General features: G+C 41.4%; 1 protein-coding gene across 1 annotated transcript in view; it reads right to left on the minus strand.

Annotated features, from left to right (window-relative positions):
• Positions 1-20,233, minus strand: part of CHAT (choline O-acetyltransferase) — a 161,579-nt gene that overhangs the window by 55,592 nt on the left and 85,754 nt on the right. The window contains exons 8-9 of the mRNA XM_056530923.1: positions 18,848-19,017; positions 15,463-15,563 (exon numbers count right to left, since the gene is read on the minus strand). Coding sequence (XP_056386898.1) covers positions 15,463-15,563; positions 18,848-19,017 — 271 coding nt within the window. The remainder of the gene's footprint in view (positions 1-15,462; positions 15,564-18,847; positions 19,018-20,233) is intronic.

The following is a 20,233-nucleotide window of genomic DNA, read 5'->3' on the forward strand; positions in this document are numbered from 1 at the left end:
TCCAAAGGAAAGCCCTACATGAATTAACCAATAATACGCCAAGCAGACAAGGGGAGGGGGGGGGGGGGTCAGTGGTAATATTGGACAAAAACTATGAAAAATGTATTACGGAACAACTTAGTGATACTTCCACATACAAACCTCTATCCACTAACCCAATGAAACAAGTGACAGATAAACTAAACTGGCTACTAGATGAAGGACTAAGTTTAGGGGTGATTAATCAAAATACCACAGTTCCCTTAAATGTCCAATATTACACAGTTTCCCTAAAGCACATAAAAATGTTTTTAGGACCAAACCGTCCCCCCCCCCCCCCCTTCGCCCAATCGTTGCCGGAATAGATTCAGCCTTGGAAAGAATTGGACATATTAAAGACACAAACACAATACTTGAAGCTGTCAAATCTATTACCTGGGATAACGACAACAAATGGATGTCATGTGATGTGACAGCTCTATATACCTGTATACCACACCGAAAAGCTATAGAATCGGCGGAATATCACATGTTGAAATATAGCAACTATATAACCACATTAAAACAATATATTCTTGAAGTTTAGTTTTTTTGTCTTAACCAATAATTTTGGATGCCCCATGGGGGCCAAATTTTCCCCGTCACTTTCTAATCTTTATATGTCACACTGGGAGGAGGTCTACCTCTATGCGGCCGTAAATCCCCACCATAATTTGGTGGGGTGGTACTGCCGTTATATTGATGACCTCGTGCTGCTGTGGACGGGTACAGAAACCGAGGCCGATGCATTCCATCAATACATCAATGATAATACATTTAACTTAAAATTCACTTTCAGTTTGGAAAATAATAAATGTTCTTGATGTCACTCTCACTGGAGATACTCAAACGCATACCATACACACGGCTATGTATCTCAAGCCAACATCTGGCAATACGATATTGCATGCATCCAGCTGTCACCCCCAACATACTATTAAGAATTTGCCCATTGGAGAATATGTTAGAGCATATTCAGATATGTATGAAAATAATGCCAAGGAAATTGACAACAGGCTAAAAAGGCGAGGTTATAAATCTGTTACCTTAACTAGAGCTAAAGTTATTGCTGATGCAAAAAGCAGAGATCATTACCTACAAAAAATCATTAGAAAGAAGGCTCATGACTCCAATTGTACATAACAAATAATTACATTTTCTACAACCTTTTTTTTATCGGACTTTAAAGCTATACTAGATATTACACAAAACCTGTGTTATATCAAGACCCTACGGTTGCTAAAATCCTCCAAATGGGCATTAGGTATGTGGCAAGGAGAGCAAGGTCCCTTAGGGACCAATTATCCCCCAGTGAATATTGTGATATGCTCAGAACAGAGACTTGGCTTTTCACCACTGGATTCTACAAATGCAACCAACCACGTTGCCCAATGTCTAAATATGTCATTACAACCCAAAGCTTTACATCCAAAGCTAACAAGATGTAACAACCTTTCCAATAAAAGGACTAATCAATTGCAATACGAGTCATGTGATATATCTAGCAACATGTCAAACATGACACCTCCAGTATGTGGGATGTACAATTAGGAAACTTAAAACATGCATAGATGAGCATCTAGGGGGGTAATATGCAAACACATACCTTAACCAATACCCGAACAGCATCTGGACTCAGCAAACACATTTGTGATGTACACGGGGGTGACAGCTCTAGCATATGCATAAGTGGTATTGAAAAAGTATAGGAGGAGATTGGGCACCCATGGTTTTTTGTCCTTGGACTTCCGTGTACCAGGTGGACTCAATTACAGAAATGATCTGATGTACATATATTAGTTTTGTGCACTGTATTTAATAATATTCATATTACATGTAAGGTTTTATTAAGGATTGCTTGATACTTCTAACCCCATTCCATATTTACAACAATTATTGTAACACCTTATAATGGTAATATATATACACCAGTATAATACCTACTGCCACTTTCCGTTGAACATATATTTATCCATTGATTGGGTGAATTGATCCTAAAGATACTCTTATCACACTGAATATCTATGCAATAGATTTCTTTTTTCTATTCCTCTGGGTGCATGTATAACGTACTGTGGCTGCAATTGATATTCCACATGGCCATTTATTGTGGGGTTGATATAGGGCAATTTAGATGTTGCGGTTTTCGTTTACGTTTTATGTTTACGTACAAGCCATATGCATTGAATTACAAACCCTAACCGTTACATGGAGGATGGTTCCACATATGATGTATAAACTAGTCCGCGGCATACTATTTATTATTACCTTAATTGATTATATCTATGTATACAACTTAACCTTGTCGACCATACTTATATTAACTATCACACAGTTCATCAACTATGAGAAATCTAGCCACATTTGTGGAAGTAATTTGGTTGGAGTGTAACAGTCTCACATTATATAGACGGATACTTGTTTGCTCTATGCACGCTGTTGTGAAGAGGCAATACTTTGATAGAGCAATCATTACTATTGCTATTTTTGTCAACTATTTTTTTCAACTATGATACTTTGTTACCACCTTATATTAATTATTGGTGTTTGTATGTATGTCTGGAATAATTTTGGTTCATAATAATTTTTACAAGGTTCATTTGTCATAGAATTTATGGACTGTGCAATCCGTGTGCCAAGCAGTTGATGTGTTTGTTTCCTGTCCTCTGGATGCCTCTAATATGTATGTTCGATACATGTGATTATATAAGTGGACATCCATGCCAGAGTTTGTAGGGTAATCGCTTGGCTAACTACACCATAAACACTGTTTGCTTTAATGGCCCATACAAAAAATATGGAGAAAAACTGTTCCAGGTTAAACCCCCCCAAAGGACGAGGGGGCACTCCCTCCATCTGGAGAAGAAAAAGTTTAGTCTCAAGGGGCGACACGCCTTCTTTACCATGAGAACTGTGAACATATGGAACAGTCTACCTCAGGAACTGGTCATAGGAGGAAAACTTAACAGCTTTAAAACAGGATTAGATACATTCCTGGAACAAAATAACATTAATGCTTATGAAGAAATATAAAATCCCATCCCTTCCCCAATATCGCGCCACACCCCTACCCTTCAATTCCCTGGTTGAACTTGATGGACGTATGTCTTTTTTCAACCGTACTAACTATGTAACTATTGTGGCAGTGTGGCAAGGAAAGGGTGTATTTCCCTTGCTATCTCTGCAGAATGCTCCACCTGTGGCCTGATTAATGAGGTATCAGGAAGGGAAAGTGTGTGTTTAAAAGGAAAAGAAACAGAATAGTTGGGGCTCTCCCTGGGTAACAGCACATCGCTGTAGGGGGAGACACACGGACCCTGTTGAGGAAACACACAGCGAACTGTGAGCGGTCCAAGAAGTGAAGAAGTGGTGTGAACTGTGAGTAACAGGTTGCAGGGGCACATGTTTTATGCTGGCTGAGGGTAGCCCACCAGATAGTAGTCAGGGCATGCTGGTATGTGTAGTCAGTGACCAGACGGTCTAGGGCTTTGGTTTGTTCCTGCGTTATGTTTTGTTTTACCTGCAACCTGTCTAAATAAAGCTGGCAAGGTGCCAGGCGTGCATGAATAACCTTTGTCTGCGGGTTTATTGAGTGGAAACGTGTCCCGTGGCAGTGTCCAGGACGATCCCGGAGCTAATCCCCAAGGAGGAATCCTTACAATTGGTGTCGGATGCGGGCAAACACGTTGCTAGGAGCAACCAGTGGTCGAGTTGCAGTGAAGTTGTTGCCAAGAGAAAACTACCGTGCATGGTGCAAGGGTGTACTCTTTCTCAGAGAGGAGACAGGGGGACGAGCCCAGCTGTGGAGTACAAGAGCAGGACTGCGCCTGTGGTGAAGTTGTTGCTAGGGGCAACAGATCGCATCAAGCGAGTAGGCGCTCTTTCTCAAGTAAGGAGACAGGTGGACGGGCCACCTGCAGAGTGCAGATTACGTTTTGAGACTGTGTATAAAGGCGTTGCTAGGGGCAACGGAAAAATTTTGTTGGCAAGCGGCTGACATTTCGGCAGAGGACTGTACTGTGTTTGCAAGGTTTGAAGTGTTGCAAGATGGATGTCCTGATAAGTGCTTTGTTGCAGACTGCTGCAGCGCAAGAGGAAGCAAACTTTGCAGAGTTTGAAAAGATTGCTACGCATGAGGCATGGCCCAAGACACACTGGGGAAACTTGGTGTTTGGATTCATTGGAGGAGATACCCAAAAAGTTCATTGTGAACTGGATCCAAAGATCTTACGGGACTATGAGAAAGTCAAGACAGAGATCCTGACTAAAGTGGGAGTAAGCCAAGCTGCAAGACTACAGTGTGCACTGCAGCCTAACAGTGATGCTGGGTTTAAGGTTGCAGAGCTACTTAAAGAGCAAGTGGAGCGATGTTCTGCAGCAGAGAAGCTGGTGAGAGGTGTCCAGCACCAGCCCTTAACTGACTGGACGGCAAGAGATTCTGGTAAGACTGTTCCAGGGGTTATGGGGGCCATGTTTAGTGACTATGAGACTGTGCATAAAAAGGCTGAGTCGGAAGGTGGTGTTTCCCTAGTTGACTGTGTGAACAGTGTTCAAGGTGGTACCAACCTATGTCCAGTTGCAAAATCATGTGAGGGTGGGGAACCCCTCATGAAGACTGATGGGACTGTTCACACTGTGCAGATCGGATTGAAAAAATCTGGTGAACAGAAAATGTTAAATGCAGGACTGGGAGAAAATGTATTAAAACACACTTTGCCTGAGTTAGGTCCTAGTGCTATGAACTGTCCTGTAAATTTTGAACATGTGCAATCTGATAATGTTTTTGTTGAAAAACTTATGTTGATGTGTTCAGATGTAAAGAGTACTGCTGCCACCTCTGACAGGACAAAAGAAAACCTGTGTGAGCTGGAAATAGAAGGTAAAAAGATGACGGTTTTGTTAGACCCTAGATGTGTAATAAGTCTGGTAAAGTCCAGCAGGAGAAAGCCAGACCCCGCTATAGTGTCTATGCAGGCTGGTATTTGGGGTTATAAAACGGTTAATGTCTGTATTTCTACTCCCTATGGTACTATAGGTCACAAGGTTGCAATAGAGCCCTCCTTGGAGTATGATGTAGTACTGGGGACGGATTTTCAATTTTTTCAGCAATTATGGGAAGACTGTCGGGTAACTAGAGCAGGTACATCTGATAGGCTCACAACACTTGACTTGCATCACACACTAGAGGAGAGTTACTCAGCAGAGGCTGAGGATGGGGAGTGTCAGCAGTCACTAGATGTAGGTCAGATAGGGGTCTGCCAGACTGCTGGGGGAGCTGAAGACCAGACCCTGAGTCAAGTCCAAGAGGATCCAGTGACTCAAGTGACAAGTGTGCCTCTGACTGAAACAGAATCTTCAGTGAAACCAGAAACGGATCAGGTACAGGAACATGGGTTCCATCCGCCAGCTGAAGATGAGCCCAAGGAGGGGCTAGAGTTGCGCGGTCATCTGGAAGAAGTGACTGGAAAAGAAGCTACAGAGATGTCTGTGGATAATGCAGAAGTACTGAAGAGAGTACATGTGGAGCTGGGTGCTGCGCTTACTGTCACAGACAGAGTCCTGAGTGAAGGAGATGTGATGTCTGGACCAGAGATGGATTGTGACCAGGAAGGTCAAACCACTGGACCAGATGTTGTTGCAAACCCAGGAGCCCTAGACCTTTCTGCTGGGCAGCAGAGAGACAGTGTTGAAGTGAAAGAGAAGTCTGCCAGTGAGCAGAGAGACAGTCCAGAGAGACTGACCAGGAACTTCCCTGAAGCCCAAGTGGCCAAGACCCTTGAAAAGGGGGAGACTACTCCTAAAGGTGGAAAAGAGTCTGAACGAGTTGGCTTGAAGGAAGAGACAGGCCAAGCACAGGTGACTGTCAGAGGACAAGAGAATGTCACAAGGTCCAGCAGCGAGAGTAAGGAGACCGCTGTAAGTAAGAGATCTCGGAAAAAACGCGCTGGTCTTGGTAAAAAAAGGGAGCAGATCCAGAACCTTGAAGAAACCTTACAGATGGTTTCTGCTAAATTGTCTCAAAAGGAAGAAGTAGTTCATCACCTGACAGAGGAGAAAGAAAAAACGCTTGCAGACTTGAATAAAGAGCAGGAAGCGACGCTTCAGCTGCAAAAAGATGTGGAGTTTCACAAAAGTGAGTTTGCGGCTCTGCAGGAGGAACTGTCCCGCTCCCAGGGTCTTATGACCAGCAAGGAGAGAGAATTGGAGATTCTGGCCAAGCAGATCTCATTCAAGGATGAAGAAGTGAATGTCCTGTATGGGGCATATCTGGCTCTACAAAGTGATCACAAGGCTAGGTTGGTAGCCATGGAAGAGCTGGAGAAGGAGAAAGTGGTAATGGCTCATAAGGTGCAGAGCCTGGAGGCGCAGAACGAAACGCATATTAAGTCTCGTGCAGCTGCCTTGGATTCACTGGGTACTCAGCTCTCTGAACAAGAGGCTCAGCTAAAAGTCTATGAGCAGAAAGTGTCCAAGATGGCGCAACTGAATAAAGACAATGAGCAGATGAGAGAACAACTGCTGTCCCTGGAGGATACTGTCAAAAACTTGACAGAATTGCTGGAAAGTTAGAAGAAGAACTCTGCTAAGCTCAAGAGTGAGCAGCAGAAATGCTTAAAGCTGGAAGGGGACATGAAGGTCCTAAAAGAAAGCCGTGACCAAGTTATAGTAGAACTGGCTAACGAGAGGTTAAAAGTGTCTCAGATGGAAACTGAGGCCAAAGCCACAGCCGTCCATAGTTACATAGTTACATAGTTAGTACGGTCGAAAAAAGACATATGTCCATCAAGTTCAACCAGGGAATTAAGGAGTAGGGGTGTGGCGCGATATTGGGGAAGGGATGAGATTTTATATTTCTTCATAAGCATTAATGTTATTTTGTTCCAGGAATGTATCTAATCCTGTTTTAAAGCTGTTAATTGTTCCTGCTGTGACCAGTTCCTGAGGTAGACCATTCCATAAATTCACAGTCCTCACGGTAAAGAAGGCGTGTCGCCCCTTGAGACTAAACTTTTTCTTCTCCAGACGGAGGGAGTGCCCCCTCGTCCTTTGGGGGGGTTTAACCTGGAACAGTTTTTCTCCATATTTTTTGTATGGGCCATTAATATACTTATATACGTTTATCATATCCCCCCTTAAACATCTCTTCTCAAGACTAAACAATTGTAACTCCTTTAATCGCTCCTCATAGCTAAGATGTTCCATGCCCCATATTAGTTTAGTCGCGCGTCTCTGCACCCTTTCCAACTCCGCAGTGTCCCTTTTATGGACAGGTGCCCAAAACTGAACAGCATATTCCAGGTAAGGCCGTACCAATGATTTATAAAGGGGGAGTATTATGTCCCTGTCCCTTGAGTCCATGCCTCTTTTGATACATGACAATATCCTGCCGGCTTTGGAAGCAGCAGCCTGACATTGCATGCTATTCTGTAGTCTGTGATCTACAAGTACACCCAGATCCTTCTCTACCAGTGACTCTGCCAGTTTAATCCCCCCTAAGACATACGATGCATGCAGGTTATTAGTACCCAGATGCATAACTTTACATTTATCCACATTGAACCTCATTTGCCAAGTGGATGCCCAGACACTTAGTCTATCCAAGTCATCTTGTAACTTATGCACATCCTCTATAGACTGTACTGTGCTACAAAGCTTGGTGTCATCTGCAAAGATAGAAACAGAGCTGTTAATACCATCCTCTATATCATTGATAAATAAATTAAACAACAGCGGTCCCAGTACTGAACCTTGGGGTACACCACTAATAACCGGGGACCAATCAGAGTACGAATCATTGACCACCACTCTCTGGGTACGATCCATGAGCCAGTGTTCAATCCAGTTACAAACTAAAATTTCCAAACCCAAAGACCTTAACTTACCTGTCAGACGTCTATGAGGGACAGTATCAAACGCTTTAGCAAAATCCAGAAACACTATATCCACAGCCATTCCTCTGTCAAGGCTTCTACTCACCTCTTCATAAAAGCAAATTAGATTGGTTTGACAACTTATATCCTTAGTAAACCCATGCTGGCTATCACTTATAATACAATTATCCCCTATGTATTCCTGTAAAAGAAGAAAAACTGCTTGTGGGGCAAAAGCTACTGGAGACAGGGATGCTTTCTCTAAAAAAGGCGGAGTCTGAACAATGGACGCAAGAAACTGAAATAGAGTCTGAAGACCATGAGAAGAAGCCATATGAAAGGTCCTCTGAAGCTGAGTCTGAGGTGAAACCATATGGGAAGTCCTCTGAAGCTGCAGAGATATTGACATTGCATGGTGAAAATTCTGAGGCAGAGAAGTTCTCTGAGGTAGAAGTTAAACCAGAGATAACTGCAGAAGCTGCAAGTAAAGTCAGTGACACATCTGAAGGTGCAGGTGAAAAACTGGCTAAAGGAGCCAAGAGTTCTCAGCCTAAAAATGAGCCTGTGAAAGTCGGTGTCCCTAAAGAAAGGGCTAATAAGAAAGCAGAGTCCTTAAAAAGAGGTCACTGTGATAGAAGACTGGGTTGTGGTGGAAACCCTGAGAGGCACTGGATTAGAAAACACTGGAAGAAAGTCCGCAGAAGTAGAATTTGGAGAAGAGTCCGTCTCAAGGAGATGGATAGGTGCATTAAAGGGAAGCCTCCTGAAATTGTGGAGGATGACTTAGAAGACCTGCAAATGGGTGATACAGGCTCGGTTGCCCACCAGCAAAGTTCGTGCAATGGTCATACCAGTGACAGAAGAAGACAATGGCCTAGAGCATCTGCCTTGTCCGCACCTAGTGTCCAGAGCACTGCACAGACCAAGATGAAGAACCCGGTGTTGGAAAGGTGTGACATGAATGGAGCTTTTTACAAGGAATTTGTCAAAGGTGACCAAAAGTCTTGTGCTCGGTGGCTGATGAAAGTACGAATGAAAGAAGGGTGCACCATTGAAGTGGTGCAGATAAAATCTACTGATGAAGGAAGCCAAGTGCCTCAAAACCTGTTGGACGTAGTTGTTCAAGGAAAAGGAAAGGCAGTTGGACTCTGCCTTTTGAATACAAGTGCTCCTTCCCGGTGGTCTGAGCAGAGGGGGGGGGGGGGGGATATGTGGCAGTGTGGCAAGGAAAGGGTGTATTTCCCTTGCTATCTCTGCAGAATGCTCCACCTATGGCCTGATTAATGAGGTATCAGGAAGGGAAAGTGTGTGTTTAAAAGGAAAAGAAACAGAATAGTTGGAGCTCTCCCTGGGTAACAGCACATCGCTGTAGGGGGAGACACACGGACCCTGTTGAGGAAACACACAGTGAACTGTGAGCGGTCCAAGAAGTGAAGAAGTGGTGTGAACTGTGAGTAACAGGTTGCAGGGGCACATGTTTTATGCTGGCTGAGGGTAGCCCACCAGATAGTAGTCAGGGCATGCTGGTATGTGTAGTCAGTGACCAGATGGTCTAGGGCTTTGGTTTGTTCCTGCGTTATGTTTTGTTTTACCTGCAACCTGTCTAAATAAAGCTGGCAAGGTGCCAGGCGTGCATGAATAACCTTTGTCTGCGGGTTTATTGAGTGGAAACGTGTCCCGTGGCAGTGTCCAGGACGATCCCGGAGCTAATCCCCAAGGAGGAATCCTTACACTATGCATACCGTATAAACAATGCGTTTGTGTCCATATCCTTGCCTCATGCGGAGAAGCGAGCGGATATCCATGCCTTGGTTTACAATGGGCTTGCCTCTGCGGCCGGAATTGTAGTCACACGCCAGCCGAACCAGAAGGCAACATACTGGTAATCATTTCATTTGTACTTTGGGTATATAAGCAAGCACTGTCTTATAAATTATTGCCATGACTAAGGGCTTGTACTAAGCCCGAAAAAGTGTATGTTTTTATCATCTTGAGTTTTGATTTTTCGCACCATGTTTTAACTGGGACCATTAAAGTTTGAATTTAAAGAGTACCTGTCATGATTTTTTTTTTTATTTTTTAAAGAGTAAGCTATTACTAACAAGTTCCTAAATGTATGTTATTAAAAAAAAGTATATTTTTATGTTTATTTTCATTTTTTGAAAGCCCACCACTAGGGGTCTCCCTACATGTCCCGTCTTATTGATTTCGGACTCTTGCTGGCCTGGCAGCATGAGTACGAAATCAGACTGCAGCCGGAACACATGACTGCCGCTCCCTGCCTGTCAATCAGGCAGCTCAGCTATTGCTCTCACCCCCGCCTACCGCTTGTGGCTGCCCAAACCATTCCCCCTGCTACACTCATACACTGCCTTATCCAGAAGAGGTAATGCCTCACCCTTCCAAGCCCCCCTCTTCACACGCTACTGCCATTGCTCTCTGCTGTCCGCTCACAGCCGTGTGCACTGTGACAGCCCTCAGAAGCCACAGGCTGGAGATCTCCCCTTCTCCTGGCTGGCCTGCAGCTTTTTACTCCGTTGCTCTGCTGCTCCTTGGTGATATAAAGTGAGGGTGGAAGGGGTCTCCCCCAGCAGGCTTCAGGGACGTAGCGCCTGCTGGGGCATGCCCACCTCCTCCTGCCGGCAGCTCACAGTTTGTGAGCAAGAAGAATGGTAAGATAAAGAGATTTTTAACCTCTTAAGGACCCAGGGCGTACCTGTACACCCTGATTTCGCTCCCTTTCTATAAAGTGGGGGCCACGACGTGGCCCCGGATCATAGCGGATCGGGCCCGGCCTCTAACAATGGCTGGGACCCGCGCTATTAACCCTTTAGACGTGGTGTTCAAAGTTGATCAGTGAAATTTTGGCGTCCCGAATAGCTGGAAGACACAAGGAGGGTGCCTACCTTTCTCCTGTGTGTCAGATCGCCGAATGATTGCTCAGTGCCTGAGATCCAGGCATGAGCACTCAAGCGGCAGAATCATTGATCAATGTTATCCTATGGGATAACAATGATCAATGTAAAAGATCAGTGTGTGCAGTAAAAAAGGTAATAAAGATCATGTATCCACTCCCCTAACAAAAGTTTGAATCACCCCCCTTTTCCCATAAAAAAACAAACTGTGTAAATAAAGATAAACATATGTGGTATCGCCACATGCAGAAATGTCTGAGTTATAAAATTATATAATTAATTAAACCGCACGGTCAATGGCGTACGCACAAAAAATTCAAAAGTCCAAAATTGCATATTTTTGGTCACTTTTTATATCATTTATTTATTTATATAGTGCCTACAGATCCCGCAGTGCTTACAATATGAAAAAGAATAAAAAGCGATCAAAAAGTCCAATCAATACAAAAATGGTACCGCTAAAAACTTCAGATCACGGCACAAAACGAGCCCTCATACCACCCCGTAGACGGAAAAATAAAGTTATGGGGGTAAGAAGATGACAATTTTAAACGTATACATTTTCGTGCATGTAGTTATGATTTTTTCCAGAAGTACTACAAAATCAAACCTATATAAGTGGGGTATCATATTAATCGCATGGACCTACAGAATAAAGAGAAGGTGTAATTTTTACCGAAAAATTTACTGTGTAGAAACGGAAGCCCCCAAAATTGACTACATTTTTTTCTTCAATTTTGTCGCACATTGATTTTTTTCCATTTTGCGTTAGATTTTTAGGTGCAAAATTTTAAGAATTCTGATTTTTTTAAAGGTAAGGAGGAAAAAACGAAAGCGGTAAAACCCCGGGTCCTTAAGGGGTTAAAGCTCTTAAAATGTTTTTAAGGGCAAGTGGGGAGTTAGGTGTAGTTAGCGAACATAGCCTGAGTTAGTTTAGAAAAGTTTATTTAATGACAGGTACTCTTTAACAGAAACACATCACGCTAGGAAGCTGGACTCACAACCTTTTGTCTATTGCTCTACACGGGCAGGCGGCCCGCTCTGTCCGAGCTCCAGCGCTACAATCATTGAGGATGTCCATTTACTTTTGTCTGGAATGGTGAGTGGGCTGAGCTGCAATAGCATTGTTTTTGTTCCTGTCTTAGGGTAATTTAGTTTAGAAAAAAGATGGCTAAGGGGTGATCTAATAACAGTGCATAAATATATCAGGGGGCAGTACAGAGATCTCTCCCTCGATTTATTTATTCCCAGGACTGTATTAAAACAAGGGGGTATTCTATACATCTAGAGGAAAGAAGGTTTCTACACCAGCACAGATGGGGATTCTTTTCTGTAAGAGCAGTGAGACTGTGGAACTCTGCCAGAGGAAGTGGTCATAGCGAACTCAATAAATGAGTTAAAACGGGACCTGGGTGCATTTCTTTAGTGTAAAAATATTACAGATTATAGTCAATAGATTCTGAATAAGGGTTATTGATCCAAGGATTTAGGGTCCCTCCACACTGCAGAATATCCTCACTGAATTTCTTCTACTACTCCATGCAAAGACCATGGCACAAATGTCTGCCTCAGATTAAACTTCTGCCTAGAATCCTCATGGGATCAAAGCCCCATTGATATCAATGTAAGTTCCTGATGAGGATTATTTTCTTCTTCAAAGCTTGTAAAACAACTAAGTATAATTTGCCTCCCACAGTTGCCTGTTATTGTATAAATGTTGCCTGTTATTGTATAAATGTTGCTCTCATTGTTGTGAGGACCACGGGATTCGAATCAAGGTTATATTTATTCTTCCAAATACAAAGACTGCAGATTTTAGCTTTAGAATACGTGTAATACCACTTATTTTGACAGACATTAAATGAAGGGGGAACCTACAAGACGGCAATTTACAATCAGCTGGTAATAACGTATTCATTTATTATTGTAAATGCTCATTATGTGTCATGAATTTATGAGCATGTTATAGAGGCTTTGTTCAGCATAAGTCATGAAGGGCAAAATGATCCTGTTAAACAATTGAGGAATATTATCAAGTTCTTCAAATACAGCTAGAGTATATAGTAATTTTATGTGCAATAAGATGAATAGTAGAATTTCTTGTGGAAGTTTTTTTGTTCATTCTTTTGAGCCAGAAGTGGATCCAGCAGGAAGAAGAATAATAAGTCCTTCATATGTAGCCTGTTTTTCATTGTTCGCTCGCCTTTTCTTCATGTACATCCTCATTTCTATCTTTTTGCTTTAGTTAGCAATGTCCAACATTCAACCATCCACAGGATGCAAAAGAAAATGTAATTCAGGCCTTCTTCTTCTATAACCTTCATGGTTCAGTTCTGATTCTTCCATGCTCATTGTATGTGTGTTTGATGGTGAACAGGGGTCATACAGAAGATACCAGCTCACCCGCTCATACAACGCTCCCAGCATACATGGATCAACCCCAGGCCAGCAGGCCAAATAACATTCTGGAACAAAATAAAGAAGATATTGCATAAAAACATTGGTACATTCAGCAGCTGATCAATCCCAATATAACAGCTACCAATTGTACCAATATTTTATGCATTCTAAGAAATAAAGAAACTGCTTTGTTGAATGTGGGTCTTCTTTTCTTTATTCCTAGACAGGGGTTAGCATTGACACAAGCCTCATATGCAACAAGCTGTGTTGCCCTGTGGGTTCTTCCACTTTTCTATTAAAGTCAGTAACTTTTTCAGCTTTTTTGAGATGGGGGTTGTTCTGTGGGATTACATAGTTACATAGTTCATAAAGTTATAAAGTTGAAAAATGTTCAACCTATTTCCCTATTGTTTCCCTATAATGCTGATCCCGTGGGAGGAAAAAACACTTATGAAGCTAATGCCAAATTTCTTCCTGACACCAATATGGAAATCAGAATAAATCCCTGGATCAATCTTCGGCACTTATGAATCTAGTATCCATAACCTGTAATGCTATTACTCTCCAGAAATGCGTCCAGCACTCTTTTGAACCTTTTTTTTGACCACATATACTTTTACTGACAACACATATCATTGAACTTTGTGTTCCCATGACCTTATTTTCAGGTCACTGGTTGTTTTTTCTTGAACCAGTTTTGGTAGGTACTAACAACTAACTGTATGAAATACCCCATATGACCTGCCATTTGAGGGATGCCCCTGTTGTGACTAGGAGAAAAGTTTGCTGTCACCCCTGGAAAACGAACTGGTGAAGGATGGCTGGTGAAAAGGCTGGGCAACTGTAATTACTAATGCAATGGGAGAGTATGTTACATGAGATATGGTTGGGCATTAAAGGGGTACTCCCTTGGAAAACTTTTTTTTTTTTTCAAATCAACTGGTGCCAGAAAGTTAAACAGATTTGTAAATCACTTCTATTAAAAAATCTTAATCCTTCCAGTACTTTTTAGGGGCTGTATACTAAAGAGAAATCCAAAAAAGAAATGCATTTCCTGTGATGTCCTGACAACAGTGCTCTCTGCTGACCTCTGCTGTCCATTTTAGGAACTGTCCAGAGAAGAAGAAAATCCCCATAGCAAACATATGCTTCTCTGGACAGTTCCTAAAATGTACAGCAGAGGTCAGCAGAGAGCACTGTGGTCAGGACATCACAGGAAATGCATTTCTTTTTGGATTTCTCTTTAGTATACAGCCCATAAAAAGTACTGGAAGGATTAAGATTTGTTTAATAGAAGTGATATACCAATCTGTTTAACTTTCTGGCACCAGTTGATTTAAAAAAAAAAAAAAAAAAAGTTTTCCACGGGAGTACCCCTTCGAGGCATACAGGTTCTGTATGGCATCCTGAAGCAAGTTTGCCCAGACATGTTGCAGCTGGACCTCTAGATACTGCACACTCGTAGGTTTCCATTGCTGGCTTGTTAGCAATAAATCTGGAGACTGGGCAAGCTAAAGAAGTGTTGCAATCTGGTGGAGACATTCCTTCCTGGAAAACCCTTGTTGTGTTATTTATCTAAATGACCATCCTGTTTCTCAGTCCAATGAGTCTTCCCCTCTCAAATTTTATCAACTTTGCGAAATGTCTGTATTATAGAAGCATGTCTGCCAGTCAATGGTCTCTCACCAAGAGGTACAGTACCAAAAAAGTAGACTGTGGGAGCCTTTTTTGTAGGGCATCATGGGAAGCACTTTTATGTCTTCTTGTGACAAAACCCAGTTTCTTATAAGACCACACCGGTAATCATTTACATATTATCAATTTAGATGTGCAGTCATCCAATATTTTAATGTGGATGCATATTTTGTTTGTTGTCAAACAGTAAACATTGTTCTTTTTTATTTAGTGATTAGTAGCTAGTACTTCTGGCTAGACATCAGTAGTAAGTTTCACTTTATGCTCATGCCGATAATGTTTAATGTATGTGTCCCAAACCTTGCAGACAACTACTTTTAACCCGTTGGGGACATAGGACGTACCTGTACGGCACTAGGCCGTCTGGCACTAAGGCTGCAACGTGGCAAAAGGTGAAAAAAGTGAAAGGGTCTGTAGACTTTCTGATTGCACTTTATATTACATTTCCAGTCATTCCAAAATAGTAAAATAGGGAACATGCATTTTAATTAACAAAATAAGTGTAACGCTAGTAGAATATATAATCCACTTAATAAAAGAACTCTGATGGGGTATAAACTTACATGTATTTCAGTAGGTGTTCTGTACATTGTACAAGGACTATTCCATCAAAAGGTGAATGTTCACATATGGTTCCACAAACTCCATCTCTGCCCACAACAAACTAGGAAACAAATAAATAAATCAATAAATCAATAAAAAGTGCCCAGTTCTATGGTAAGTCATTCAGGGCATTGTGTGCCCTCTTTTACATATTGCACAAATGAATTATATTCAATATTTTAAATCTATTCTTTTGTTTAATGCTACTAGCTCATCGTAGTATAGGAGGGATACACAAATCAATATGGATAACTGGGTACATTTCATTTTTAATGGTTTCCAAGAGATTCTGTTGATAGATTTACTTTCTGTAAAATTTAGCTATTTCTGCCTACCTAAAAGTGTCTTCTACATTCTGTCAAAATTTCAATTAACATACAGCTATTTTTTACCTTATGATTGTTTGGTCTCTATTGCTATTAGCTTAATTTATTTTTTATTTTTTAGATCTTTGAGAATGGGTAAAATCTATTTAACAAGTCGTGCAAGAAATATAGCCTATCATTTTCCACAGTGAGCTGCTGAATAAATGGCGTAGGTGTGTGCCTCTCCATGACTGAAGATTGATGTTCTACAGTAATGGTATTTTTGTCTTTTATATTAGACTCATTGAATGATAATAAAAAAACATAACTCACATTGATACTGCTGTGTTTAACTGTCCCTTTCCTGAATGAAGACCAATCATTGCTATTTAAACAAAAAAAAACCTTCAAAGATTGCATGCCCTTTTTTTTGTTTACTATTTGCAAATCTGTTTGCTGTCAGATTGATTTAATATTTTTTATATATTTATGTTAAAGGAGTTGTCTGACAATCAACAGTCATCACCTATCCAGCCTTGCACTTTAATGTGGACATTGTTTGTTCTATCAAATTCTCAGTATTGGCAGGTTTTATTAAAATATCTGTTACGCCGAGCGCTCCGGGTCCCTGCTTCTCCCCGGAGCGCTCGCGGCGTTCACCTCCGTGCAGCGCCCCGGTCAGACCCGCTGACCGGGAGCGCTGCACTAGTGTCTTCGGCGGGGATGCGACCCGCGTAGCGGGATGCGCCCGCCCGCGGCTCGCATCCCAATCTCCTCACCTGCCCTGTCCTCCGTCTGCTCAGTCCCAGCTTCCTAGGGTGCGCGCGCCGGCTCTCTGAGATTTAAAGGGCCAGCGCGCCATTGATTGGCGCCTGGCCCAATCAGTACCTGCACCCGTGCCCTCCTTATAAAAACCCACTTCCCCTTCCTGTCATCGCCGGATCTTGTTGCCTAGTGCCCAGTGAAAGCGTTTTCTGTGTTCCCAAGCCTGTGTTCCAGACCTTCTGCTGTTGCCCCTGACTACGACCCTTGCTGCCTGCCCTGACCTTCTGCTACGTCCGACCTTGCTCTTGCCTTGTCCTTCTGTACCGCGCCTGTCTCAGCTGTCAGCTGGGGTTGAGTCGCTATCGGGTGGAACGACCTGGGGGTTACCTGCCGCTGCAAGTCCATCCCCCTTTGCAGCGGCCTCTGGTGAAAACCAGTAACCCCTTATACTCCGTTCCCCTGGTACAGCCCACGTCATCACCCCACTGACACAGAGGATCCACAACCAGTATCCTCGCTGCATACCTATCCGGATCCTGACAACATCATACAATGCTATTCTTTGAATATTTTAATATTTAATATTGGATGTATTTACGACCCTAACAAAAAACTTTTTATATGGTCATTTTTATTATTCTCTTTAGACATATGCCAAAAAACAAGAAAAATAAAAAACACAAAAATACAGAAACAGTTCGACAGAATCCTTAGGACACTCATTAGGAAATTGTATTCTTAGAATGTTATTATTAGATCTGTTGGATCTGACTCTCAGCACTCCTCTCCTTCTGACCAGCTATTTGAAGGGGCTGTTGCACTCAGTGTGTGATGTGCTTCATTCATATTTTCCAGACACACAGACAGCTCCATACTTGTGCCTGGGATTATACTTTACTACAGCTTTGTTCCATTTAAGTGAATTTAACTGAGCTGCAATACTAATCACAGTTCTTACTATCAATCAGTTCTCCTTAAAGGGGTACTCCACTGGAAAACATTTTTTTTTTTAAATCAACTGGTGCCAGAACATTAAAAAGATTTGTAAATCACTTCTATTAAAAAATCTTAATCATTCCAGTACTTATTAGCTGCTGTATGATCCACAGGAAGTTATCTTTTTCAATTTCCTTTCTGTTTGACCACAGTGCTCTATGCTGACACCTCGGTCCATTTTAGGAACTTTCCAGAGTAGTAGCAAAACCCCATAGAAAACCTATCCTGCTTTGGACAGTTCCTAAAATGGACAGAGGTATCCGCAGAGATCACTGTGGTCAGACAGAAAGGAAATTCAAAAAGAAAAGAACTTCCTGTAGATCATACAGCAGCTGAACAGTACTGGAAGGATTAAGATTTTTTTTTAATAGAAGCAATTTCCAAATCTGTTTAACTTTCTGGCACCAGTTGATAAAAAAAAAAAAAAAACAATAATAATGTTTTCCAGAGAAGTACCCAGGAGGCAGGATACAAGGTTATGATGCATAGGTTAGTGACTCCTGGAAGACTTTCCCACATGTTCCCAGGCACCCCCAGTTTATGTTTAAGAAGTTGCAGTGGCAAGGGTTATTTCCTTCGTATATAGTCAAAGTGCCCAACAAATGTATTTATACAATTACTAATGTAAATGTACGCAAAGGCCTTGCTGGGTCACCGTAGTCCAGACATCCCCAAACCACACATAGCTGGATATCTGTGCACTTTCTTGCTATTACCTGTTCCTGGAAGAGGAAGCATAACATGAGTGGTAGATTCTTAAAGTTTAAATGTGTTAGGTCTTGTACAATTGAAACTCCACAAGATTGAAAGAAGGCATAAAGGGAAAATAAGATGTTTTTCATAGGTTTGGAATAGGTTCATGTATGTATGTCTCATTTTAATGAGCTTTACTATACATAAATGCCAAGACTCTAGCAAAGCAAAGGTCTTAGGGGATCACATCTGAATACTTCAGTAAGTTTGTAGTTGAGAACAGATGGAAGTGGTTCTTTTCCCACATAAAATCCCAATGGTCTTCTTTGCTATATCCATGCTTGTTCTGAAACATCTGTATTTTTGCCTTTTTTTAATGAGATATCTGACTGAGGTCCAGAATCAGAGGTTGGTAAGTCTTTATAAAACTAGAAGCATGTATTCTGAAATACCTGCATAAAAAATTACATTCACCATTATGTTTTGGAAGAGTAAGGCTAAATGTGCTCAAGACCAGATGTTTTGGAATTCCCCTTTAAGTTTATGCAGTACAATACATTAGTAACCTTATACATTTTGGAATTACCTGCATTGGTTTGTCATACCATCGATTGGCTCCATTTTTGTCATAACCCCCACCATGAAGAAGCTGCAGTGCCCTATTGGCATCATTAAGCTCTACTCCTGTTGGTGTATCCAGGCAGACTAGGCACATGCATCGCTCTATCATATCTAGAGAGTCACGGTTTGTGGAATCTGTAATATACATATAATTTGAGTTAAACAACAACAACAACAAAGATGAAGCTGACAATAGAAGTAATCACAAAACATGTTTAGTCCCAACACTTAGCCCTCTGGTCCAAAATGCTTTACTAATGGTTATAGACACAGTTTCAGGTTTTATGTTTTGTCTTCTGATACTACTTAGTATATTGGGTAAATGTGTAGCTTAGTAACATAGTAACATAGGTCATGAGGTTGAAAAAAGACCAGAGTCCATCAAGTTCAACCTATATCCCTAATGAGTCCCTACTGAGTTGAGTTGATCCAGAGGAAGGCAAAAAACTCTCATACTAGAGGTAAAAATTCCTTCCTGACTCCAAATATGGCAGTCAGAATAAATCCCTGGATCAACGTTCAGCTTAGAGTGGAGAAGAGAAACCTCTCTATACTGTATGTTTTTATATTATAATAAGCTTAGTCATTTTTGTTGGCTAGAATTACTGACTGTAGTGCTTGTCTGTGATTTTTGCTTAGTCTTTGTTGCTTTGTATTGTTGCTTCATTAAGGGAGTTGCCCAGTAAAAGAAACAACCTGTGTATGGTGTCAAAATGTATAATAAAGCAAATTACTGATATAATGTTATTATCCAAAGAAGACAGATCACCCATTTCATACAATTAATATTGTAACTTGAGGGATCACTGTATATAAAAAAAAACATAGTAAGACAGTCATCATTTTGTGGATGTAATTCATCTGTTTTAGGCTGCATACTAAGTCCTGTAAGTGACACATGTTATTGATGTATTTCTTTAGCTATATTCAAACTGCGTTTGTGTTTATGTTTAAAGTATATTATTAGATGCTAAAAATAAATTCTTCTGGATGCCGTTCAGTGCATCCATTTCTCATTGACTTACATTTAAAAAGAACAAATTGCAACATATGTGTTTTTTTTTTTGCTGTATACAATAGAGAAGTGTAAACAGTGAAATGTGAACACAAAAAGTGTAAACCTAGCTTTACTGATTATGCATTTTCTTTATCCTTCATACTCATTGTGTTGCGTTACCATCTGAAATATACTGCATTTTACTGTGGATTACCAGTAGGGATGCACTTAGATGTATACTGTATATGAGAGTCCTAAACTCTGCATTAAAGGGAAATTAGTAGGTGATGGCATGCTGCAACTACACTATTGATCAGTTAGTAAATGTAGTAAACAAATACATTATTGATCATT

This window comes from Hyla sarda, chromosome 7 (assembly GCF_029499605.1).
Source record: "Hyla sarda isolate aHylSar1 chromosome 7, aHylSar1.hap1, whole genome shotgun sequence".
In the NCBI taxonomy this organism is placed as follows: domain Eukaryota; kingdom Metazoa; phylum Chordata; class Amphibia; order Anura; family Hylidae; genus Hyla; species Hyla sarda.